This window comes from Gossypium raimondii, chromosome 5 (genome assembly GCF_025698545.1).
Source record: "Gossypium raimondii isolate GPD5lz chromosome 5, ASM2569854v1, whole genome shotgun sequence".
NCBI classification, from domain to species: Eukaryota; Viridiplantae; Streptophyta; class Magnoliopsida; order Malvales; family Malvaceae; genus Gossypium; species Gossypium raimondii.
The window spans coordinates 6,281,952-6,308,630 of record NC_068569.1 but is presented as its reverse complement, the minus strand read 5'-3'; the positions used below and the strand labels follow the sequence as shown (position 1 = coordinate 6,308,630).

Here is a 26,679-nt window from a genome sequence, read left to right as displayed (position 1 = left end):
CAAATATACACAATTAGTTTATCCTATCCAAATATAGTTTTTAATTAAAAAACGTTTTACCTGTAATGGCCATTTTCAAATATTCATTCATATTAAATAAAAAATACATATTCCTTTATAATTTCATGAAATATAAAAGCAATCATTTATACTTAGCAAAAAAAAAAAAGAGAGTAAGACGCAGCGTTTTAATGACCACGCAGTATAAGTAAACGATGCGTTTAAAGTAGCAATAAAGGATGAATCTCTTTCGTTTAACAGCTTCCTTTCCATCCCGGCTCTGACTCTCACGTCTCCAGCTTTGGGAAGAAATGAGTAAAATGGAAGCTCTGAAACTCAGTCTAATCATTATACCGCTGTTGTTAACAAGTTTGCGATCCATTGCATCATCACCAGACAATCACCGCTACAATGTAGGAGATCACGTCCCTTTATTTGTCAACAAAGTTGGTCCCCTCAACAATCCCAGGTACTGAATCTTTGAAAAATCCATCTTTACTTGAAGTTTCAATTTTATTTCTTGGGAATTTAGTATGTTACGTGTTTCTAAGAAATGGGTATTGTTTAAACTGATGTGGAGATCAATATACTTTGATGGGTTAGCGTCTGATTTTCATTTTGTGAAGTCAACTGTCTGTAAAAGATTTTTGGGTTATGAAAGTGTAGTAGTTACTTTGTAAAAGCATGTTGAAGGGTAGGATCTGAATTGTAATTAGACAATGACCTTGTTGTGTATGTTAGTTTCCGGTCAATACTGAAAAGCTCGAGCCTTTTTGGTGTTTTGGTTATTGAGATATCAATTCAAATCCCTTTAAGGCATTTTAGTGATTAATGGTCAAAATAACTAAAATTTGAAGAACACAAGACTGATAATAGAAATAAAACTTTATTAATAATTTTGAGAATGTTGAACTTTTATTATGCAGTTAGCCGGTTTGATGTTAGATTGGTTATCTTATAAATGATCCTGGGGTAGAACTAGAAGTCTAGAACTTAGACTAGAGTGACTCCTTAGAACACTCTGCCTTGGGAATGAGATGAATGTTTATGGTTCTAAGTTAACATTTTGTCCTTAGCAGAAAATTTACTTCAACTGCTAATTTCCATTTCCCTTTCCGGCTACCAATTCCTTGCGGTCTTACTTTTTATCCTCAAACTGTTTTTGTACTGCAGTGAGACTTACCAATACTACGAATTGCCGTTCTGTGGTCCAGGTTAGCAATAATCATCAGAATTGCTTCTTAAATTTGATATTATGCACCCTAAAGAATTTCATAACTGATTTCATGGTATAAACTTGGAGTAATGTGAACTTGGTATTTATTAACATTATTGGTTAAAATCAAATTATCCTACATTTACCGTGGATGAAGTTTCTAGACCAAGTTTTTCTAAATTCTGGGCCCTAGGGTCTTAGAGTTACATTGTGGAACTCACAATATCACTTGAATGTTCTTTTTCTCTGCCTATGCCTCTATCTCTTTTGTTTTGTTTTGTTTTGTCTTTTTATTGCCAAAAGTTAAACGGTAGCATTGAGGTTTCATCTATTCCAAATTTTGAGCTTGTGTAGTTTGGAGTTGTACTTGTAAGTTCACACTTTGTGGTTTGCAGACCCTGTAGTACAAAAGAAGGAGTCCCTTGGGGAAGTTCTGAGTGGTGACCGCCTGACCAGTGCTCTATATAAGTTGAACTTCCGAGAGAACAAAGTTGCAGAGACATTGTGTCACAAGAAGCTTGAAGGAGATGATGTTGCAAAATTTAGAGATGCTGTCATTAATGATTTTTACTTTCAGATGTACTATGATGATCTACCATTTTGGGGTTTTGTTGGGAAAATTGAAGAAGACAGTTGGACACTTGAGAAGAAGTCACTCAAGTATTTTCTTTTCAAACATGTACAGTTTGATGTGCTTTATAATGGAAACCAAATTATAGAAGTACATGCAATTGGTGACCCAAATCAGGTTGTTGATATAACAGAAGATGTAGGGGTTGACGTTCAGTTCACTTATTCAGTCGTCTGGAATACCACATCAGCTGCTTTTGATACCAGAATGGATAGATATTCAAGGGCTTCATCCCTCCCAATCCACCTGAAAATTCATTGGTTTTCATTCATCAACTCAGTTATCACTATTATGCTATTGATAGGATTACTTACTTTGCTTTTCATGAGGCGTCTGAGGAATGACTTGAGAACGTAATATGCCTTTTGTTATTGTTTACAATGCCGACTTATTTTAGACAAAGGTTCTTTTTTGTACTTTGAGGCTAAGGTTCAATGCACGAATAGCAGGTTTTCAACTGGAGATGAAGAAGATGACAAGGAGGTTGGTTGGAAATATATTCATGGTGATGTATTTAGATATCCTCGAAATAAGTCCTTGTTTTGTGCTGTCATGGGCGTGGGTACTCAGCTGCTAACCTTGTAAGCTAATCACTATTTTTCTCCTATCTGCTTGGCGTCTTCTTCATATTTATTAATTACTTGCTGATTTCTGATAAGTACAACAAGAAAAAACAAAGTCTTCTCCACTTCATGTGGTTGGCTAACGACGATTGGTATGATGCATGCACTGGAATCAACTGCCTCTTGCTGATTAATGACATATTTAATTAAACTAAACCTTATTCACCTTCATATTCTTCCTTTTCCTCTTCCTTTTGCATCCTTCGCGTTGCCTTCTGTTTCTACAACTTATTTACACTTTCATATCTGTGGCATCTGTCCTCATAAAGTGTAACTTGAATGCTTTCTCTATGGAATCATTATTGCATATTTATGATACTTTAAAAAAATTGCCGTTATAGAATGTAGTTTTAAAATAAAATCAGATTCAAAAGTTCTTCCTTTCTTGATTTTCGTGGTGTTATGCTAAGTCTATTGATTCTCATTATGGAAGTTTAAGATTTCCTTTTAACACTGTTGTATTTCCTTTCAGAGTTTGCTCCTTATTTGTATTGGTGTGTCTTGGAATTCTCTATCCCTACAATCGTGGAACACTATGCACTGCGCTTGTCATTTTATATTCTCTGACATCTGTAGTTGCTGGATACACTACAGCTTCCTTCCACTGTCAGTTTGCTGAAACTGGATGGGTATGTTTTTAATATTATTTAATGTTGCACACACTAAAGGAGCCTTTTTGGCTTGTTTGTTAAATAAGAACTGTCGGATTTTCAGGAAAGGAGTGTCCTGCTGGCTGGAATCATGTATGCAGGTCCCTTGTTTGTGATTGGTTCCATTCTTAATGTGGTTGCTGTATCTTATGGGGCCACCGCGGCACTCCCTTTTGGCACTATCATGGTTATCATTCTCCTATATGCTTTTCTCACCATTCCGTTACTTGTGTTGGGTGGGGTGATAGGATACCTCTTTAGGTCTGCGTTTCAGTCACCTTGTGCTACTAAAAGATACCCGAGAGAGATTCCTCCGTTGCCTTGGTATCGAGATACTCCTTGCCAGATGTTTCTTGGGGGTTTCTTACCATTTAGTGCTATTGTCCTTGAGTTACAACATTTATATGCGAGCTTGTGGGGATACAGGATATTCACTCTTCCCAGCATTTTGTTTATTATGTTCATCATCCTCATCCTGATCACTGCAATATTAAGTGTTGGTTTGACATATATTCAGCTATCCGTGGAAGATCATCAATGGTGGTGGAGGTATGTTATGTTGCAATTTTATATGCATGGACATTCACACACATGAATATGCACAGTGAATGCAACTATGGGGTTGATTATGGAGGTTAGTGTCTAGGTTTCTTACCTCATATTAGTAGGACTCGTGATGATATGAGATCTCACAGATCTCATGATTTTGCAATGCAATTTTTGATTGCTGCCTACCTTTTTGGAAAGTTTGCAGCTCCTATGCACAGGTAGGATTTTATGTGTTTAGGACCTATGTTACTTAGATTTCATTTCTTTTTTGAAGTAAACATGTTTGACACACAGTTGGACACGGGTCTTGGGATATGATCCTCTGAGGACAGTCCTCCATACTTGGAATCTTGGAAAAAAGTGTACATACCCATTTTGAGCACATACCTATGCCCAGCATTCACAACCAAATTCTAGTAACATAGTTTAGGGCTAGTCGATGTTTAAAACTGGCTGCAAAATCTCAATCTGCTGGGCTTTTTTTAGTTAGTATGAAATATTGTATTACAGATACTTTCAAATAAATTTTCAATTTTTCTTCAAGAAAAGCGCCTATACAAATAAAAAATGGAAACTTGTTGGTTTTGTTGTATCTATTCAAAGTCTAGGAGCAAAAAAGTGGGGGTCTTTTTAACAACATATGGTGCTGTTGTTTGTTGGATTTTTTCCCATATTTTCCTTCCGCTTTTTGCTTCCTGGAACTGGCTAACGTAGCTCGGCTTCATTTTTGGAAATAAGTGCTTCATTCGTTTTTTTCCCCCTATAATTCCCCTTGCATTGCCATAACATTTCAAACACTTGGTGTTTTGGCTTGATGCAGATCTGTGTTTTGTGGGGGCTCAACCGCCATTTTTATGTTTGCTTATTGTATCTACTTCTACACAAGGTCAAGCATGAGTGGCTTATTGCAGTTCTCATTTGTTTTCGGCTACAATGCCTGCATGTGCTATGCATTCTTCTTGATGCTTGGCACAGTAGGCTTCCGTTCTTCCCTTATGTTCGTTCGCTACATTTACCGAGCTGTTAAGAGCGAATGACTCTGCCTCTGCATATGTTCATGGGAATGGCATAACTTTCTTGTCTTTCTGTCATGGTGCCATCACTGGAACCCCTTTTCTTGCTAACCATATTATAAAAATCGAGAAAGAAGAAGACATGGAAAGATTAGACATGGAAAGATTGTGAAGAATGTGATATGAACAAATATTTCATCTTTGGTATGAGAGAAAATCATGGCTAACTTTTGATGCAAATTTCCCCATTGTTCCCCTCTCTTGGTTAAGAATTGTTTGCAGTTCTTCATTTATCTGGATAACAATTATGTGTACATTATCCACAGGTTTATCATTTTTTTTTTTTTTTTGCTGAAGAAAGAATTAAAACATATTTTCCCTTTGATGATGATTTCTTATGATATAAAGCAACCATGCTTTACATACGATGCATAAGCCTTTCTTCTTGCAAACTTGATAAAACTTGGAAATTTATTATGTCTATTTGTTTGACATTGTTTATTCTGTTTTAAGGTTATTGAGGATATTAGTCTCAGGATTTAACTAGTAATTCAATTTGGGCCTTGAACAAGGGCTTTACGATCTCAGGTTAGCCTGATTTGAATATCTTTAATAGAACAGGCAACGAAATCTAACTCGGTCCACTTATCAGAAGATAAATTGCAACAGCATCAACCGTCTAAAACGGAATCTGGTAAAATAAATTCCTAAATATAAAAAAATATTTACAGAGGTGGTTCTTTTTTTTTGTTTTTTTTGTTTTTTCAAAATTCCTCCATACAAAAAATGAATATATTCAACAAAATATATACAATAAAAAGTTGAAGAAATTTTAAAGGTGAAATGTAAAAGAAAATATCTGAACCTAGTTTTGAGTATGTCCACATCTTTAGCAAAGGAGAAAATCAAGCATATGTGATGGTGAGCTGAGTTTTGAACCTCAAAAAGCACTCTAAAACCCAATACCCCAAACCCCATTGGAGGCCCCCATACATTAATTGTCCACCTTTCACCTTTTCTTTTAAGGCATAAATAAAATAAATAAGAATAAATCAAAGCCAATATCTTTCCTAATCAACTCCACAACTCAAAGCCACACAATTGTAAGACTCTTAGCTTTGATGAAACGTTTGTGCATTGAAAGCCATAGAAAGCCATCATTTGGTGACGTGCACTTCAATTCCCCCACACCTATTTGCTTACACCAAAACCCATCTTATATATATAACCCTTCTACACTCTCTCCCTTTTGTACACTTACATCACCCCCACCACCATCATCATCAAGCTAACATGTCTAGCATTAGTCCCAGTTCCCGGAATCATAATCCGTCGAAGCCCGTTAGCGTCCGCCGGGTTTCCAACAATATGCCTGGTTTAGGACATGAAGAAGAAGATGTCATGTTGTTGCATGACAAGTCTTATAGTTGCAGTAATGGGGGTGTTCTACAAGGGTCAGCTTTGGTTCCTAGAGGGCATTGCAGTGATGGAAATGACAAGGATTCGGGACGTGAAAGGCTTAAAAGACACCGAGAAGAGGTTGCAGGACGAGTTTTGGTACCAGATAAATGGGGTAAAGAAGAGTTGCTTAAAGACTGGATGGATTATTCATCGTTTGATTCATTGTTAGCTCCCACTGGACTTGCTTCAGCTCGTAAAGCGCTTATGACTGAGGGAAGAAGGAGTAGTTCTCAAAGGTTGATGAGGATTCAAAGTATGTGTTGAATTATTTGATGTTGATTTTCTGATATTATTATTATGGCGAGAGCTTTATCTGTTTCGGATCATAAAGTCTGTAAATCTCATTAACTGGCCACTGTTTTTAGGTGCTAATATGAAGTTTGATTGATAAAAAATGTTTATGCTGTTTTTAGCATTTGCACTCTATCAATCCATTACTGCTGAGATCTGATTACTGAGTCAGCCATATTTATCTCTCTTGATTGTAAAATATGCTTATATATATATATCTTTCTTTTCTGAATGATGAACTCAAAAGAGATTAAAACTATTGCAGCTCCTAACATTGTATACTTTTCTGAAGATCCAAGTGAATCATGATTCTAGCTATTAGGATATAATTGAAACCATGTTTTTTTGCAGGCAATAGTAATATATAAATTATCAAAAACTTTACAGTAGCGTGATCTACCTTTAGCTCACTGCAAATCTGATTGTCTTTATTTTGAAAGCCAGGTCGACTGATGGCAAACAAAAAGCTTTTCTTTATATATATTTGATGTATAACGGAGATCCTATAATGTCTTTAAAAATGAAACTGTGTCATCCCATATTGTTACTCGGTCTCACCACCACCATTGATCTTGATGAGCTTAAACCTCCTCATTAGTCTCCATATATAGCTGCTCCTATGTCTGCAGTTCTTCCGATTCTAAACACTGTTTTGCCTTTTTCCCTTGCATCACTTCTCTTTCCTGTACATACAATAGAAGAAATTAATACAATTACCCTTTTAGCATCCGGTCTGAATTTAAAACTTTAAACAATTTAAAATTTAATCGATGTGAGATAACCCTGGTATAATACATGATGATGCAGAAAAAGGTGATTGTTTACAAGATTTAGACAATATCTGATAAATTGGAGGGATGCATTTCTTTCCTTTGAAAAGTTTGATATATGGATATTAAGTTCATTGGACATATAAAATCATGCAAGATGAGAAAGGCCAAAAATCACTAAGTAATACATAGCAAATAAGGAAAATATTCTATATTTTCTCAGTTTCTTGCCAAGAAGAAACACGAGGTCTCTCACCAGGGAAAGTAATTTCTTTAAATGTGCATTCTCATTTCTCAATTGCTCCACTTTTTCTTCCAGAAATCTTGTACGTTCCTTCAAAACAAGATCGCAGCCTTAGTATAGGAAAACAGTTACATCTGTGGAAATTAAAATCGTAAGAACTAAGTTCCCGTTTCAGCTCTACTAATAAAACAGGAAAAAGAAAGGAAGAATTGTAATTTTCGACTAGTATGCTTGCATATATATACATGCTGCCTTCTAGATATGACTGTATGGAACAACTTGGCTAAGTTTGGGGCAGTATTCTAGATTCTACTACTACTGCACACACATACGCACCTGAGACCTGGCTCGAGATTTTGCAGCTGAATATCTGTTTTTTGATCTTATTCTTCCTCTTCTTCTGCTCAGCCTGTTCAATGGCTTCTTGTAATATTTTGTTCCTCCCTCTCTTGTAAACAGGTAAATCATTCATTACGAGCAACTCTCCACTTCCTGATGGTGCATCTGCAGCCAAAACCTACATTCGAGACCTATATGGGAACCCTAATGGATTAATTAAACACCCTCCATTTCTGATAATCTTATTCTGATCATTTAGACGACAAGAAGAAGAACCAGTTTCAACATCTGTGGCGACATTATGAATGTCCTGCTGCTGTGGTATCACTGTTGTAGGTTGCACTAGGAATTTGCTGCCTTCTTGCGGCTGTTCATCTTCTGGTTTCTCAACTTTGACATCATTCATTAACAGTGACATCAATTCATCAGAGTCTGGTAATCCACCAAGTAAACTAGCCCAATCCAATGTATTATCCCCCATTATTCTCCCTTAATCACCAAAGTTATACAAAAAAAAATAAAAATTCAGATAGTTTAATTGCCAACTAATTCATAAACTATGCGCGCGCATATATATATATATATATAGTGATCAAGTCATAATTGTTGAGAAATTAAAAGTACTTAAATTTTTTATCTTTGCAAGACCTGGAGTATCATGATTAATCGAAGAAGTTAACCAAAAGTTCAGATTTTTACTAGGAAAAATGAAAATAGCAATTTGAGTTAAATTCAGTATCATGTCAGTAATATCATTTGAGTTAAAAAGGCTAACAACAAAACACTGTAAGGATTGTTGTTTGTATTCTAAAGCACAACAGGTTTATGTTACAAAGATTCGAATGAATGTCGCATTTGAATACATCTTGAGTATGAGTATATTTAATTTTTCCCAAATCTTTCAATATATTTGAAGAATTATATTTCTGTACTCATATTTTAATATGTACCAACCAATCATCTAATAAAACAGTGCAATTATATACAACGAGCCAAAACTACATAAAAGAGAATACTAGTTTAAATTGAAAAAGAATAATCATAATATGATACCAACAATTATCAAATCTCAATCAGATTTTTTTTCTCAAACTATTTACAGAGACAAGCAACATTTTTGTGATTCTGGGAAACCAACATTGAATGAATCAAAAGATTTTTAAGAAAAGAGAAGAGGAATCAATTGAACTCACATGATGATATTCTTGCAGAAGATCAAGGGCTGAAAAATCTGTTTCTGCATTTGAAGTATGTTAAGCCTTTGGCAAACACTAAAAGACACTGATGTGTGTGTGTGTGTGTGTGTGTGTGTGTGTGATTCTAAGCAGAAATGTTTTCAGAAAGGAAAAAAAAGAGATAAGAGCAAGAGTGTCTGCAACCAAAGTTGCAGGCCTTACTTATTAAGAATCAACAAAGATGTGTAGGCAACTTTGCAGACCACCAAGGTTTGGTTGCCAAATGTAAATACAAAATCTGGACTTATCACACAAAATGCTTTTAACTATTCTTAGCAAAATACATGACTCAAGTTTTTCTTCATACTACAACCTCACCGATATTTGCATGATACAACTCTTCAATTATGTTAAAAATAAATCCTTGTAATATATAGGTCATAAATTATATTTCCATTTACAATTATATCAATAAATTGAAGCACTCAATTAAATAGCTAATTCAATTCATTAAAATTTAAAAAATTTTAAAGTATTAACATTTTATTGAGTTAAGATTGAATAAAACTTTATTATAATTATTTTCTACATTACGAATTTATAAACTAATTTAAAAGCTTTTTAACTATCTTTTGAAATAATGTGGACATTTTTAATATCAACATGAAGTCGCCCAATTTTGTCATACCCATATTGCCAAAAAACTCATTTCAAGGGAAATACGTTTTTTGTGCTGAACAGATCTAGTACTAAAATGGGCCGAATTCAATTTAAGGAAACCAAGCCTCAGACTAAATGAATTGGGTAGACTGCCAATGGCCCGATATCAGTTTTATTATTTCGGCTGACCCGCCTATATATTTTCCCCAAGACTCGAAAATCTGGCTAGGTTTTTCTCATCTCTTGTTGGCGGTGCCGGGGTACGTACTCACTACCTCTTTCTCTCTAAACCCTCTTTAACTGTAACGTCCATTTCATCGCGGCTCTAATTTTATTTTATCAGTTCTTTAAGTTTTTGATGACTTGGTAACCTTGTTTTGCAGGTAAAAGTTTATTGTTTGTGGAAAGAGCAGAGATTCGGAGATGAGGTAATGTGTATTTTGCTATTGATTATTGCTTTATGGAATTGAATTAGAAGAGTTTGGATCCTTTTGTCATCTGCATTTTATAGGATAATCTGTTGGATACTTTCATTGGTGAAATAATCAGTTGCTGATTCAGAGTTGAGGTCTTTTAAATTTTGCTGTTGATTTACTGGACTCGAATTAGAAGCGTTTGGATCATTCTTTCATTTGTGTTTTATAAGATAATCTGCTAGGAACTTCTTCTGTGAAATACTTTGAAATGGCGTTTTTGTTAGGTATTCTTATTGTTCACTCTTCGTCAGCACTCAGTGTTTTGTCTCATTGATTATATTGTGAAATTTAAGTTGTGCATTTGGATTATCATCAGTGTCAGGGGAATCATTTTGAGATTAATTGGCTTGAACTATGCATTGTTTTGGGGTGTCCATTTTGTGATTTTGAACTGTTTATGGTGCCTCGAAACCCTTCGTTATACAAATTTATGAAGCTTGTGAGGTTGTTTATCGTCTAGTCGTTTATGATTTTCTTTCCTGAAAGATTTTGGAATTCTTATTTACAGTAAGCTTCAGAGTGATGCGCTTAGAGAAGCTATTTCAACCATTGTAGCTCAGTCAAAGGAGAAACAGCGCAAATTTACTGAGACCATTGAACTCCAGATTGGTCTGAAAAACTATGATCCCCAAAAAGACAAGCGTTTCAGTGGGTCTGTGAAGCTTCCACATATTCCTCGCCCCAAAATGAAGATTTGCATGCTTGGAGATGCTCAACACGTTGAAGAGGTGATTTTGCAGCTTTCTTATGTGAAACTTTGTTTATATTTCCTATAAGAATGTCAAATTAAATTGTTTGGACTTTGATATTCAGCATAAATCCTTTGTAATTTGATATAATGTATTGTTTGGACTTTGGTCAAAAAGGGCCAACATAAATTGTTTACTTTGTTCTGCAGGCAGAGAAGATAGGTTTGGATTATATGGATGTGGAAGCATTGAAGAAACTAAACAAGAATAAGAAGTTAGTTAAGAAGCTTGCCAAGAAGTATCATGCCTTTCTGGCTTCTGAATCTGTCATCAAGCAAATCCCTCGTCTTTTGGGTCCTGGTCTCAACAAAGCAGGCAAGTGCTGTATAAGAGCATCTGTTCTTGGATTGCCCTCCTAAAGCATTGTCGCAGATCCTAGTTTGTGGGTTTCGCATTTATCAGTTCTGACATGAATTTTTTTTTTATCTTGCTGTTGTCACACACAGGTAAATTCCCAACCCTTGTCACTCACCAGGAATCCCTAGAGTCGAAGGTGAATGAAACAAAGGCAATGGTTAAGTTCCAGCTGAAAAAGGTTCTATGCATGGGAGTTGCTGTTGGGAATGTTGCAATGGAGGAGAAGCAGATCTTCCAAAATGTGCAAATGAGCGTCAATTTCCTTGTTTCTTTGTTGAAGAAAAATTGGCAAAATGTAAGTCTTCTTATCTTTGGTTTGTTTAGGTTGATTGCTCCTTTCAGCATACTGCATATAACATACACACGCGTGTTCTTGGTAGAGCATAAATATGTGATTTTGCTATTATTTTCCCGATGCTGATTACATATTCTGTTTGAATTTGTCTTGATTGCTCCTTTCAGCATACTGCATATAACATACACACGCGTGTTCTTGGTAGAGCATAAATATGTGATTTTGCTATTATTTTCCCGATGCTGATTACATATTCTGTTTGAATTTGTCTTGATTGCAGGTGAGGTGCCTCTACTTGAAGAGCACCATGGGTCCTTCAAACAGGATCTTTTGAGTTTATGTTTTACCTTCTGTTATGTACGGACTGAAAGTAGTAGTTGGGATTTAATACTAAAAGCAGTTTTTTTCTTCTCTTTTACTTAGAATGTTCAAGTTTATGTTATGTTCTGTTGTTCCCTAGAAATGTTATAAATATTAGACATTGAAGTTTTGATTTGCTTATCAACTTGAGTTTCATGTTAGTGTTAAATTGCCATCTGATATTTGCTTAGTCCACACGAAAATCTTCCTTAGGCAATTGGCATCCTTGTTAGGCGTATGGATTTTGACTGCTGATTGTAACCATGTGGTAGAAATCCTGGAATGATACTGGCCTTGGTTTTGGTGTGAGCTTTTTAGCAAGAGTGTAAAATGAAACCAACTAATGTGTCAAAATTTTATTACAACTTTGAGTGCCTGGTTTATTTGAAACTTGGTTTAATTTTGTTTTTAATCATAATATTATAAATAATTTTATTCTACTTTTGAAACGTCGCGTGTTAATAACAAGGATATGTCAAAAATTCCCCTGATGGCAGTGACTATCCGCTTACTCAGAGGCGGATATTGACTTGCGGCTCGTAGAAAGAAATGGTCTTTGTGGCTGAGAAAAGAGAATCTATATGAGCGGGTTAACTGTTTGAACGTGTTTGGGCTTACAAGCTATTTTATTTTTAATTAATTTTATCTTTTTTAATTTAAAACAAATATTTCTTAATTAAAATATTGGAAATAATACAAAAATATTATATTATTTTATATATTATGTAAAAATGATAGATTATTCTCATTTACATGAAATATTAATATTTTTAAATATTTAAAATAAATTTTTACTAAATAGTAAATAATATTAAAAATCATAATATAAATATTATTTTATCGAATTAAAGATTAAAAATCTCGAATTTTCATTAACAGTTTGAAATTTCAAAAAACAAAATCCGACCAAAAGAGAAATGAAAAAAAAAAAAATTTCTTGATTTGCTATGTTCGTCGTATGGATGTTTGGTTTAATCTTACGAGCATGGCCCACATCTTTGTTTTGGGCACAATTCTGCCCAAGGGCGATTTGTGAAGCCTTGCCAGACGGTTCGGTCATTAGGAAGTATCGACAATCGCAATCAATTGCCTAACCGGCGACTACCCAATGTCCTTCGCACTTCTTCTGATTTTACTGATGTAAGTGTCATGTTCTTATCAATATGGCCATGTTCTTTTGCCATGCTTAACTAGAACTCTGAAAGAAAGTGTCTTAATATATGATTTGTGCTAAAAAACCTTAAATGGGCAGGAATCTTTTGTGGTGAGACCAATTGAGAATTGTTCGGTTGCGAAGTTGTTTTATAAGTCTTCCAGACTACTCCCTTTAACATATCGGAGTCAGAGTGGAACTGTTGACACGTAATTTTCTTTTTTTATTCAACTACGATTATCACGTATGATTACCCCATTTAATTGCTTGATGTTGGATCAAGCAGTTGGACAACATTTTTAACAATTGGCATGTCCTTGTTGGTGTTTACAAGCTTGCATAGTACAAATTTTGTTATCAGCATATTTACTCACGAATTTTCTGAACACTTATCGATATCATTATGAATTTGAAATTTTGAATTGTGTTTTTTTTCTGATTCTTAAAAAAGTTGGTGTCACTCCTATATTTTGTACCAAAACAGTAGGATAGAACCTTGATATGTAAAATATCAATAAAATCTTAATGTGTTCAACGTAGGTTGGTTTAGCTGATCTATCCAACCAGGAAGCAATTTCATGGTGGCAAAGTAACCTCTGTGGCAAGTTTCAGTCTCTGTTGAAAAAGGCGTGCTATGGAAGAAGAAGAGGAAGAAAACACATTCTAGGACTGAGACCTCTTCCAGGTCTTTCTCCCTTTCCTTGAACTACTTCTCCAGCATCAGATAATTCTAAGATCACTGAAAACTGTAACAGTGGACTCATCTCCCTGATGATGCAAACATCGCCATCATGAAAGAGCATGGAGTGATAAGTACATCTGGTAAGTCACTAATCCGATATGTGATGTCATTGCTTGGAGCAATGCAGTATTTCGAGTTCCATGGCATAACACATGCCCTGAATCATTTTACTACTGACTTGAAGAACTAATCTTAGTATGAGAGGAGGAAAAGGATGTTTTGCCATAGGAATAGGGCTTTGGTGCACTGAGTTGCAAACCATCATATTTATAGGGCTATTTGGGACCAGCTATTGATTACCATATCTATCTTTTAATTTAAAGAAGGTAATTAATTTTGGCAGTAGTATATCTTCCATATATGGACTCTTTCCTTTTTAAAAATTTTAATGTTAAATATGCTAATATAAATATTTCAAAAATCAGGATATGTATTAATACCTAAAACACTGCATTTTTTACCCAAAAGAGAGAGACATAAATGATAAGGTGAGTGTATTAGGCAACTTTTGCTGTATGTTGTTTTGTGCCAAGTATGTCAGATTTATTTTCAAAATTTAATTTTTACAAGAACACAATGTGCATCCTTATAAGGAAAGATTAAATATATAGAATATACATTATTACCAAAACACTCCATTTTTTTACTCAAAAGATAGAAAATAGTAGGGTGCGTCTATTAATAAACTTTTTATGTATTTTTATGTCTTTTGTGCTAAGTATGGCATGTTTGTATCAAAATATTTAATTCTCATATATAGAAGATACAATAATTTAAAAAACATTGCATCCTAACCCAAAAGATAAGGACAGCCATGAGCGGTGACATGCGTCTCTTCGACAATATTTGTTATATGTCTTTCTTTTGTGCCACGTATGGCATGTTTATAATGGTGGTAGAATTGTTTATTCTTAATATGGAATGTACACATGACTTTGGTGCCATATGGTATCTTTATCTGAACCACTATAAACATGCCATATGACACACAAGATATATATATATATATATATATATAAACTATACTTAGAATGCATCAAAATGGATTCTTCTCTTAATAGTTTTGTTGACCACTGAAATGGGAGAGATGACAAAGACGTTGGCCGAGCCACTAAGAAAGTTCAGTGACAAGAGGAGGGCAATATGGCTATAAATGATCCAACGGGTGGGTAGTTTTTTTAAGGATAAACTTATTGGTGGGACTTCGAAGAATAAGTTTAAGGTTGGTCCTGAGACTGTTTTGAAGTGCAGTTGTTCAAGGCCCATGGATAAAAAGGGTCCAAAAAATGTTTATTTTATTAATGATAAAAAGGGTCCAAAAGATAAAAAATACCTTTAAAATCATATTTATTTTAGATAAAAAGATTTTAAAATATTATTTGTTGTTTGATATAAATAACAGACCTTTAGTAGGGTAATTATTCTGTCCAATGTCAATGGAGTAAAAAACTCAACAAGCGATCCAAATTAATGCCAAGTTTTTTTAATTATTATTTTATTATACTCTATGACATCAATCTAGATAGAATTTTTTACTCCAAGTAACAATATATAAAATAATTATCTTTTTAATAAATTCACAAGTAAATTGAGGTTGGATTAATTCATCATATAGTTAAGTAAAATTCTTAAATAATAATAGTATTAATAGATATTTTTTCTTACTTGAATACAAAATTTATATTTTTTCGACACATTAAAATCGAAAATTATGATTTCAAGCCTTAGATTGATTTTTTTTTCTTTCCTCCAACTTCAATTCTCTTGAATCCAATATGATATTCATACTCACCAGAATCTTCTTGTCACTTTTTCCTCTTAGAGGCTATGAAAATTCCTTTGATTTTTAAGTGAAAATGATGAATTTTGATGGAAAAGACCAAATTGAATAAAGCTCAAAACTTCTTATTTTTCTCTTATGGCCGACGGCAACATGGAAAACTGATAGATAACATCTTTTCATCTTTTCCATTTATTTATCCATTAAATAATTAATAAAAAATATCTTATAATAAAATATTGATTTTTTTTATTCTTGAAATCACTCGAAATATCTGGTAAATCATTGATTCGATATACAATGCCATTGCTAGGAGCAATGCATTGCAATTTCTTGGGATTGCATAATACCTATCTTCTATCATTTTGTTACTGACTTGAGGAACTAATATCAATATGCTAGGAAGAAATTGGTCATTGTAATGCACAACATCATATATATAGGGCGTCTGAAACCAACCATTCATTTTTGTGTCCATCTTTAAAGTTGAAAAAGGCAATTATTTTTGGCATTGATACTTCTTCCTTATATGGATTCTTTCCTTGTAAAGGAGCTGATGATAAAAAGTCTTAATATCAAATATCTTTTCCAAGTATGTGTATCCGTCTTTTGTGCCAAGTACGGCATGCTTATTGGGCAACTTTTTCATGAATTATATCATGTGTCTACTAGGTAACTTTTGCTGTATCTGTATCTGTCTTTTGTGCCAAGTATGGCAGGCTTATAATGGTGAAGATAGCTATACCATATGGCACCAAAGTCTATTGTGCCAAGTATGGCATGTTTATAATGGTCCAGAATCCAGATAGATATACCATATGGCACTAAAGCACCATACTTGACTCTGTATAGAGCAGTCCTGTGTGCTAATATCGTTTTAGTTCGAACAACTAAGTGGGGACATAGTTCGTTCCTGATCTGAGTCTCTTGAACTTAATTAATGCGGTGTTTAGCATGCGTATTTCCTCGCGTAATTGGATTCCATACATGATATGAATCGTATTCCTATTTGTGTTACTACCAATCTGAAAAACAGGTTTCAAATGGAAAGGGGAGAAATTACTCCTCCTTGGTTTTGTAGTTAAATTGACATGATGAAATATCTTCTATAGGGTTTGAAATCTTGATATTAATATGCAAGGACAAAGATACTTTATCCCAATTTGACAAGTTCATTTTATTTTGGATCTACTGAAGAAATCAAACAACACTAATAGTTTCTTTTTTTCAAGGCATTCATTGGAGATAAGACAAGTTATGTCTTATCTTTCGAAGACATGATTAGTTTGCGTTGTTTTGTACTATCAAAGAATTAATTAAATACATAATCATAATACCATCACCATCAGGCAATTTAGTTGACTGTGAATATGTTTAATTAATCAAAAAGAAGAAAGTGGAAAGACAACTGCATCTAGGAAAATGGTAGTGAGTCAAAGGCAGAGATTTGACTGTAAGGTATTTTTCGGTTGGATCACTGAAAGAATGGTTGTACCTATCTTAAAACCACCATTGTAGTGAATGCAAGATTTAGTCTAGTTATCCTGTATATTGTTGGTGTCCTTTAATAAGCTAGGTGGAGTTTCATAAAAATAAATGTTAGCTTGACTAACCTTGTTGGATCAAGTATAAGACTTCTTCATCAGTTGAGTTGGTCGATTAAATTTGGGACTATGCATCCTGGTCATAGTACTATTTTCCTATTTGCCTGCAGTATTTCCCTTATTAATTTGATTGATATCTTACGTGAAAATGGTATGGAATTTTTGAAAGCCATAAGAATTATCAAAAATCATAAAGATTGAAATAAAGGCTCTTTGTTGAGAAAGAACTCTTATGTTTTTAGCATGGTTTCCGGTAGATAAGCGGCCACATTTTTTTATGGAGACGCAAGCCTAAATCTTATTTATAGCGTCGGACATAATTTTTATGGACAATTGGCATATTCGGATTGGGGCTAACCAGTCGCTTTTTATGAATTATTTTATCTATGTGTATTTTCTTGATTTGCTTTAGATAATTGGTAGAATGACTCTTTTAATCACTTCGCATAACATAATTTTACTCTTTGTAATTACTCTTTTATCACTATATTGGCTACTATAAGCGTTATTTGGGTTGTGCATAACTTTGATTAGATCTCATTTCCAAGATGTATTGTATTGTGCGGGTATTGACAAGCTTACCTTGCAGGTTTAGCTGTCTATTTGTTTTCTTTTCCAAGATTTTATTTATCCTAGTGATTATGGAGGAAATTTGGCATGCTATGCTTTGACAAGCTGGTAACAGCTCTGAATGGACTATTGTTGAATCAAATGTTGGATTATGGAATCCTTAGATTTGCTCCTTTAAGGTTCTCATGAACAGTAAAAACTAATTGTTCATAGCTGAGATTAGTTATGTGTTATGAAATTTCTTTTTCCTGCCCTATCTTCTTAGAAACTAGAATTATACATTGTTCAACTTTTTGCATTTTGACTCAAACTGAATGACCTTCTATTTTGGATGTACTTGGACAACCTCGATCTTGAAGTGGTGGGAAAGCTCAAAGTGTTGTTTATGAAATCGACATAAAAAATCTTACTTGAAAACCAAACATCAACAAGCCTTCTAGTTTTGCTTATGAAATTGATATATGAAATCTGACGTAAGAATTTGCGGGGAAGAGTTTATTAAACAAGCTATTGGAAGGTATGCTTTGTCATAAGTTCTCCCCGGTGGTCTATATCTACCTCTTTCTAGTCTAAGCATTGCTATGGCTTGCACAGTTGTTTATCATCATGTAGATAATTTCATCAGTGTGTACAACTTTTGAGAAGTGGTATATTCAGATTGGGTTTGCAAATAAATACATATTTGATATTACCAGTCCAGCAACTATGTACCGTACAGTGGCCCTTTTAATTAATATCGTAGCTATTGTGGGAAATACGACAAACATTTTTCTTCCAAGCTGCATTAAGTTGAATAGATGTTTTAGAGATACTTGTAGGCTAGGCATACCCTTCTGCATTATATTTTAGATGAATTTAAACATACTGTTTATAAACACAATTTGAAATGGAACTATTTTTCCTTAAGTCGCTTTGCTGGAACAGTAAGCTTATGCATACCATCTTAGACACTTAGACCATCCTCTTTGTTTCATAACACCTCTTTCCCTTTTTCTTTTTAATTGGTTTTTTCTTGTTTGTAATGCCAGATCTATTGAAATGCTCGGATTGATATGTCATTACGCAAAGGACTGTGCGGCTTTCATTTGGAAGCCAAGGCACCGTATGTAGACTGTCAACTAAGGAACTATCAAATTTTAATCAAATGTTTTAACTGCTATGCTATTTTTTAAGGCAGCATTTGGATGAAGAGATAGTAAAGTGATACATGAGCCTGCATTAAATGCCTGTAAATCACAAGGAAATGCTGTTGATTGATAAGTCATTCATTTGCACATAAAAGAGCCAAAACCAAGAGGAATCTTTTCTGCTTAGGCAGAAAAAGAACATTAATCAAGTGCAAGCTCTCTCTTGGAGTCTTTATGCATTATGAGCTCTAAATCTGATCAGTCATTTTGGTTTTTTCCCCTAAGAGACCAAAATCATCAGACAAAAGGATTTGGTGGATTGCATCAGTACCTGATGCTGATTCTCCCTAACTGTCGCATTTTCTAATGAAGAGGGGTAAGGTAATGGATGTAAAGCCACAGGTATCACTTCTTCACTCTCCTCTCCCTTCCCTTTAACTGGTCTCCCTTGTTTGCCCACCATTCGGGATATGCCTCCATCTGAGAGTTATATCGGTGATGCAACTTTCATGATACAGAAAAACATGATCGCTTATGGCTGAGGGAAGGAGGAGTGGTTCTCAACGGTTGATGAGGATTCAGAGTATGTGTTGAATTATTGGATGTTGATTTTCTTATATTATTACTGGGGCGAGAGCTTTATCTGTTTCGGATCATAAAGTCTGTAAATCTCATTAACTGGCCACTGTTTGTAATTGTAGGTTCTAATATAAAGTTTGATTGATAAAAAATGTTTATGCAGTTTTTAGCATTTGCACTCTATCAATCCATTAATACTGAGATCTGATGACTGAGTCGATCCAGCCATATTTATCTTTCTTGATTGTAAAATATGCTTATAAATATACATCTTCCTTCTTTTTTGAATGATGAACTCAAAAGAGATTAAAACTATTTGCAGCTCCTAATATTGTGTAGTTTTCTCAAGATCCAGGTGAATCATGATTCTATCTATTAGGAAATAATTGAAGCCATGTTCTTTTGCAGGCAATAATAACATATAAATTATCAAAAACTTTGCAGTAGTGTGATATACTTCTAGCTCACTGCAAATCTAATTATCTTTATTTTGAAAACCATGTCGAATAAAGGCAAACAAAAAGCTTTTCTTTATATATTTGATGTAGAATGAAGATCCTATAATGTATTTAAAAGGAAACCATGCCATCCCATACTGTTATTCGGTCCCACCACTATTGATCTTGGTCAGCTTAAACCTCCTCATTAGTCTCCATATATAGCTCCTATATAGGTTTGCAGTTCTTTCAATTCTAAACACCGTTTTGCCTTTTCCCATAGATCTCCTCTTTCCTGTACATACAATGGAAGAAAATCTCCAACATTTTTTAAGCATCCGATCTGAATATAAGACTTAATTTAGTCGATGTGAGGTAACACTGGTATAATACATGATGATGCACAAAGATGGGATTGTTTACAAGATTTAGACAATATCTGATAAGTTTGGTGGGTTTTTATGAAGGTAAGTTATAAAATATAGATATGCATTGCTTTCCTTTGGAAATTTTGATATATGGATATTAAGTTCATTGAATATATAAAATCAGTACCTCTGGGAGTCTCTCAGTTGATGCAGCTTCCTGATCCACATGCAAGATGAGAAAGGCCAAAATCAACAAGTAATACAAGGCAAATAGGAAAATATTGTATATTTTCTCAGTTTCTTGTCAAGAAGAAACGTGAGGTCTCTCACCAGGGAAAGTAATTTCTTTAAATGTGCATTCTCATTTCTCAATTGCTCCACTTTTTCTTCCAGAAATCTTGTATGCTCCTTCAAAACAAGATTGTAGCCTTAGTATCGGAGAAGAGTTACATATGTTGAGATTCAAATTCTAGGAACAGGAAAGACAAAGGATCAATTGTAATTTTCGACTAGTAGTAGTATGCTGGCATATATATATACGTTCTACTACTACTACACACACACACCTTAGACTTGGCTCGAGATTTTTCAGCTGAAATTCTGTTTTTGATCTTATTCTTCCTCTTCTTTTGCTCAGCCTCTTCAATGGCTTCTTGTATATTGTTCCTCCCTCTCTTGTAAACAGGTAAATCATTCATTACGAGCAACTCTCCACTTCCTGATGGTGCATCTGCAGCCAAAACCTGCATTCGACACCTATATGGGAACCCTAATGGATTAATTAAACACCCTCCATTTCTGATAATCTTATTCTGATCATTTAGACGACAAGAAGAAGAACCAGTTTCAACATCTGTCGCGACATTATGAATGTCCTGCTGCTGTGGTATCACTGTTGTAGGTTGCACTAGGAATTTGCTGCCTTCTTGCGGCTGTTCATCTTCTGGTTTCTCAACTATGACATCATTCACTAACAGTGACATCAATTCATCAGAGTCTGGTAATCCAGCAAGTAAACTAGCCCAATCCAATGTATTATCCCCCATTATTCTCCCTTAATCACCAAAGTTGTAGACAAAACACTTTTCTTTTCCAGATAATTTCAGGCAGATTTCAGCTGTAAAGACCTACACACAGAGACAGAAGGTTAAGAATCTCAAATTATCTCAATGATTAAGTTCAGATAATTTTATTGCCAAATAATTCATAAACCATGCACACATATATATATATATTGTGATCAAGTCATAGTTCCTGAGAAATTATAAGAACAATTAAGCATGAACTTTCTTAATACTTAAAATTTTTATCTTTGCAGCACTTTAAGTTATGATTTTTACTAGAAAAATAAAAATAACCATTTGAGTTAAATTGAGTATTAAAATTACCTAGCCTTTCAGTGTACTTAAAACCATATCTTCCTGCATTACTAACAATACCCATACCAATCAAATTAAGACTCAATCAACTTTTTTTCTTAAATCTTTTAATATATTTAAAGGATTATATTTTTGTAGTCATATTTTAATTGTGCCTAACAATCATATAAGAAAACAGTGCAATTACATACAACCAAATCTACAGGAAAGAGAATTCTAATTTAAATTGAAAAAGATATTATACTGATATAGCTTATCTGAATTATAATAGGATACCAACAAATCTCAAATCTCAATCAGATTTTTTTTTCTAAAACTATTTACAGAGACAAGCAACAACTTCTTGGAAACCAAAAGCAACATTTTTGTGATTCTGTTGGAAACCAACATTGAATGAATCAAAAGATTTTTAAGAACAGAGAAGAGGAATCAATTGAACTCACATGATGATATTCTTGCAGGAGATCAAGGGCTGAAAAATCTGTTTCTGCATTTGAAGTATGTTAAGCCTTTGGCAAACACTAAAAGACACTGATGTGTGTGTGTGTGTGTGTGTGTGTGTGTGATTCTAAGCAGAAATGTTTTCAGAAAGGAAAAAAAAAGAGATAAGAGCAAGAGTGTCTGCAACCAAAGTTGCAGGCCTTATTTATAAAGAATCAACAAAGATGTGTAGGCAACTTTGCAGACCACCAAGGTTCGGTTGCCAAATGTAAATACAAAATCTGGACTTATCACACAAAATTCTTTGCAAAATACAGCGGACTCAAATTTTTCTTCGTACTATCAACCTCACCCATATCTTTTTGCATGATACAACTCTTCAATTATATTAAAAATATAAATCTTGTAATATGACAAATGACTTTTGAAAAGACTATTATTATAAAAAATATTTAAAATTTTATTTAAAATCTTAAACTAATTAAATACTGAGGTGTTTTGATTTATTTTGAAGTGATTTGATAACAAATAAAATTAAAGGCTAAAAGAAATAAAAAATTAAATGAAAAACTAAAAAGTTTTTTTGTAGTAAAAAAGTCAATGATTTTCCCATTATGGTGCGTAGGGACATTTACTACAGTGTATAAACTTTTTAGTTACAACCAAGTTAACAAATGGGATAATATATAAGAAGGTACTTAAATTTGGTGATTTTTTTATCTATTTGGTATCTAATATTTTTAGATTTAATTAATACTTAAATTTAAAAATCATAATCTAATTTGATATTTATTTTAGATACCTAATAAAATAGGTTGATATGGCATGACAACTGATAGTATAGCAACATGTGTCAATCTCTTATTTTGGCACATAGCAAAAATGAAAAATAAAATATTTAAACTTTATAAGAAATATGTATTTTTTCATAAAATAATTATTATATATATTGCGTAAATAATGTTAACTTTATTTGAAAATAAAATAAATATATATAAATTACGTCTTTTCCAAAAATGTAATAAATAATTTTTAAAATTTGTCTTGAATATTTTGCAAGGTTAGATAGAATCGAACTATAAATAATTTGAAGGAATTTCGAGATTCGGAAAATTTCAGATTAATTCAAGAAGATATGCAATTTCAAAATAGATTTGTAAATTTGGAGAAGGTAAAGTGTGTTCAAAATGCAAGAGTTAATGAATTCAATTTCAGGGCGAAAAGAAGAGGAACATATTCAATGTTACAACTTAGAAGAAAAGAAAACAGATTCTCAATTATTTTACAAGATTGCATGAGTTTTGTAATTTTTAAGTTGTTGTAAAATTTCCCTCAATTAAATTATAATCCTTATTTTAAATTAGTTTTAAACTTTAAAAATTTTAATTATACATTTAATTTTTGATATTATATTAATTAAGTCTTTTGTTATTAAAATTTTAATTTAACCATTAAATAACACATCAAATTTTATGAAACTAAATTTAAAAATAAAAATATTTTTAAAGGTATTGGAAAATAAAATATAACAGATAAATTAAGCAATTTAAAAAATACTTTTTTAAATATGATGATTAATTTTTAAAATTTCATGTTAAAATTAAATTAAAATTAGATAATAATAATAATAAACAAACAAATATTTAAGTTTTTTGGGCTGAACCAATCTAGTATTAAACTGGGCTGTATTCATAATTCCAGGAAATTGGGCTAGACTGCCAGTGGCCCAAGATTAGTTTTACTATTTCGACTGACCCGCCTATATGTTTTCTACAAAGCCTAGAAAATCTGGCCAGGGTTTTTCTCATCTCTTGTTGGCGGTAGCTACTCACCCCCCCTCTGTCTAAACCCTCTTTTACTATAACGCCCATTTCATCGCAGATCTAATTTCATTTTAAGACTTCTTTAAGTTTTTGATGACTTTGTAACCTTGTTTCGCAGGTAAAATTTTATTGTTTGTGGAAAGAACAAAGATTCAAAGATGAGGTGATGTATATTTTGCTATTGATTATTGATTTATGGAATCGAATTAGGAGAGTTTGGACCCTTTCGTTATTTGTATTTTATAGGATAATCTGTTGGGTGCTTTCATCGGTGAAATAATCAGTTGTTGATTCAGAGTTGAGGTCATTTTAATTTTGCTATTGATGATTGATTTACTGGACTCGAATTAGAAGAGTTGGTTCCTTCTTTCATTTGTGTTTTATAGGATAATCTGTTAGGTACTTTAACCTTTGAAATATTTTGAAATAGCGTTTTCGTTAGGTATTCTTAGTGTTCACTTTTAGTTAGCACTCAATGTTTTGTCTCGTTGATTAGATTGTGAATTTTAAGTTGTGAATTTGGATTGTCATCAGTGCCAGGGGAACCATTCTGAGAATTATTTGCTTGAACTATGCATTGTTTCGGGGTGTTCATTTTGTGATTTTGAATTGTTTATGGTGCCATGATTAACCCTTCGTTATGCAAACTTATGAAGTTTGTGAGGTGGTTTATAGTTTTCTTTCCTGAAAGGTTTTGGATATCTTATTTACAGTAAGCTTCAGAGTGATGCGCTTAGAGAAGCTATATCAACCATTGTAACTCAGTCAAAGGAGAAACAGCGCAAATTTACTGAGACCATTGAACTCCAGATTGGTCTGAAAAACTATGATCCTCAAAAAGACAAGCGATTCAGTGGATCCGTGAAGCTGCCACATATTCCTCGCCCCAAGATGAAGATTTGCATGCTTGGAGATGCCCAACACGTTGAAGAGGTGATTTTGCAGCTTTCTTATGTGAAACTTTGATTGTTTACATTTCCTATAAGAGAAGTTTATGTCTAGACTCAGGTATAACATGTACAGTATAAATCCTTTAAAATCTGATGGAATGTATTGTTTGGACTCTGGTCAAAAAGGGCCAACTTAAATGGTTTAATGTGTACTGCAGGCAGAGAAGATAGGTTTGGATTATATGGATGTGGAAGCATTGAAGAAACTGAACAAGAATAAGAAATTGGTGAAGAAGCTTGCGAAGAAGTATCATGCCTTTTTGGCTTCTGAATCTGTCATCAAGCAAATCCCACGTCTTCTGGGTCCTGGTCTCAACAAAGCAGGCTAGTGCTATATAAGAGCATCTGTTTTTGGATTGCCCTCCTGAATATGTGCATTTTGCATTTATCTGTTCTGACATGAATTTTTTTTATCTTGCTGTTGTCACACACAGGTAAATTCCCAACCCTTGTCACTCACCAGGAATCACTAGAGTCGAAGGTGAATGAGACAAAGGCAATGGTTAAGTTCCAGCTGAAGAAGGTTCTATGCATGGGAGTTGCTGTTGGGAATGTTGCAATGGAGGAGAAGCAGATCTTCCAAAATGTGCAAATGAGCGTCAATTTCCTTGTTTCCTTGTTGAAGAAAAATTGGCAAAATGTAAGTCTTCTTATCTTTGCTTTTGATAGAGCATAAATATGTGATTTTGCGATAATTTTCACGATGCTGATTGTGTCTTAATTGCAGGTGAGGTGCCTCTACTTGAAGAGCACAATGGGTCCTTCAAACAGGATCTTTTGAGTTTATATGTTTACCTTCTGTTATGTACGGACTGAAAGTAGTAGTGGGGATTTAATACTAAAATCAGTTTTTTTCTTCCCTTTTACTTAGAATGTTCAAGTTTATGTTTTGTTCTGCTGTTCCCTAGAAATGTTATGAATACGAGACATTGGAATTTTGATTTGCTTATCAACTTTGGTTTTACATTATTTGCTTAATCCACACGAAAATTTCCCTTAACAAATGGTTGGCAATTGGCGTCCTTGTTGGGCTTATGGATTTTGACTGCTGATTGTCACTATGTGGGAGTGGTAGAAATCCTGGAATTATACTGGCCTCGGTTTTGGTGTGAGCTTTTTAGTAAGAGCGTAAAATGAAATCTACTGTGTCAAAATTTTATAACAACCTTTGCGTGCCAGGTTTATTTCTGTTTTTAATCATAAATTTGTTTACAAGTTTGCATACTACAAATTTTCATATAAGCATATTTACCCATTTTTTCATGAATTTTCTGAGTACTTGCCGATATCTTTATGAATTTGAAGTTTTGAATTGTGTTTTTTCTGGTTCTTAAAAAGTTGGTATCGCTCACTTATTTGTACTGAGACAGTAGGATATAACCTTGATATGTCAAAACCTCACTGGAGTCTTAATATGTTCAACGTAGGTTGTTTTAGCCGAAGCTTCTTTGCTTGGTTAAAGTACTTCCAAGTTATTTTGTAGAAGTACTATTTATCTACAATCTTAGCTTTGTGGTCAACCATTGGTGGTCAGAATTCACTTCTGAAAACTCGAACTTGGTGAATAAAAACCAAATGTCTACTTTGTTCCTTTTAAAGTCATTATCAAATTCTACAATACATTTGGTGATCCACAAGAATGTCAACATGTTAACATGTCTTTCATGTATACTTAACGGGGTGGGCATTCAGTTGATTTGGTTTTTTTATACCAAAAATTGCATAAGTCGAATTATCTATGTGAACAGAATAAGCCGAATCTGCCTAGAGAGCAAAACCAAATAATCGAATTGAAAATTTTATTTGGCTTCTCAGTTTTTAGATTTTTTTTTTCTGAGTTGGAAAACAATTCTAATTTATTATGAAA

The 26,679-nt window shown here is 33.6% G+C and overlaps 5 protein-coding genes across 10 annotated transcripts; 4 read left to right on the top strand and 1 right to left on the bottom strand.

The window, feature by feature from the left end:
- The first annotated feature begins 240 nt into the window (after nt 1-240).
- Nucleotides 241-4,922, top strand: LOC105767986 (transmembrane 9 superfamily member 5). Of its 2 annotated transcripts, none has more exons than XM_012587643.2 (7): nt 241-469; nt 1,174-1,214; nt 1,612-2,200; nt 2,297-2,428; nt 2,943-3,099; nt 3,185-3,669; nt 4,490-4,922. In XM_012587643.2, exons 1-7 carry the CDS (start codon nt 312-314, stop codon nt 4,704-4,706), a joined length of 1,779 nt encoding a protein of 592 aa, XP_012443097.1. In that variant the 5' UTR covers nt 241-311; the 3' UTR covers nt 4,707-4,922. The 2 variants fall into 2 exon arrangements, with proteins under 2 accessions (XP_012443097.1, XP_052486208.1); XM_052630248.1 differs by having other exon boundaries at nt 2,294-2,428.
- Nucleotides 4,923-5,882: 960 nt separating this feature from the next.
- Nucleotides 5,883-6,666, top strand: LOC105767990 (protein BIC2). Its single transcript, XM_012587654.2, has one exon. The coding sequence runs from the start codon at nt 5,976-5,978 to the stop codon at nt 6,405-6,407; it is 432 nt and encodes a 143-aa protein (XP_012443108.1). The 5' UTR covers nt 5,883-5,975; the 3' UTR covers nt 6,408-6,666.
- A 303-nt stretch (nt 6,667-6,969) lies between these two features.
- On the bottom strand, nt 6,970-22,276 carry LOC105767988 (uncharacterized). Of its 3 annotated transcripts, none has more exons than XM_012587648.2 (5): nt 22,042-22,274; nt 20,786-21,346; nt 20,550-20,627; nt 20,407-20,436; nt 6,970-7,117 (listed from the first exon to the last, which is right to left on the bottom strand). In XM_012587648.2, exons 2-5 carry the CDS (start codon nt 21,263-21,265, stop codon nt 7,052-7,054), a joined length of 654 nt encoding a protein of 217 aa, XP_012443102.1. In that variant the 5' UTR covers nt 21,266-21,346; nt 22,042-22,274; the 3' UTR covers nt 6,970-7,051. The 3 variants fall into 3 exon arrangements, with proteins under 3 accessions (XP_012443102.1, XP_052486839.1, XP_012443100.1); XM_012587646.2 differs by lacking the exon at nt 6,970-7,117 and adding an exon at nt 19,808-20,146; XM_052630879.1 differs by lacking the exon at nt 20,407-20,436 and having other exon boundaries at nt 7,018-7,117; nt 22,042-22,276.
- On the top strand, nt 9,846-25,781 carry LOC105767989 (60S ribosomal protein L10a-3). 3 transcript variants are annotated; one of them, XM_052630881.1, is made up of 6 exons: nt 9,846-9,874; nt 23,981-24,025; nt 24,576-24,795; nt 24,971-25,136; nt 25,247-25,452; nt 25,540-25,781. In XM_052630881.1, exons 2-6 carry the CDS (start codon nt 24,021-24,023, stop codon nt 25,591-25,593), a joined length of 651 nt encoding a protein of 216 aa, XP_052486841.1. In that variant the 5' UTR covers nt 9,846-9,874; nt 23,981-24,020; the 3' UTR covers nt 25,594-25,781. The 3 variants fall into 3 exon arrangements, with proteins under 3 accessions (XP_052486841.1, XP_012443107.1, XP_012443106.1); XM_012587653.2 differs by lacking the exon at nt 9,846-9,874 and adding an exon at nt 23,804-23,859; XM_012587652.2 differs by lacking the exon at nt 9,846-9,874 and having other exon boundaries at nt 23,866-24,025.
- LOC105767987 (60S ribosomal protein L10a) lies at nt 9,906-12,000 on the top strand. The gene is made up of 6 exons (XM_052630880.1): nt 9,906-9,924; nt 10,006-10,050; nt 10,607-10,826; nt 10,997-11,162; nt 11,294-11,499; nt 11,780-12,000. Exons 2-6 carry the CDS (start codon nt 10,046-10,048, stop codon nt 11,831-11,833), a joined length of 651 nt encoding a protein of 216 aa, XP_052486840.1. The 5' UTR covers nt 9,906-9,924; nt 10,006-10,045; the 3' UTR covers nt 11,834-12,000.
- Nucleotides 25,782-26,679: the final 898 nt, after the last annotated feature.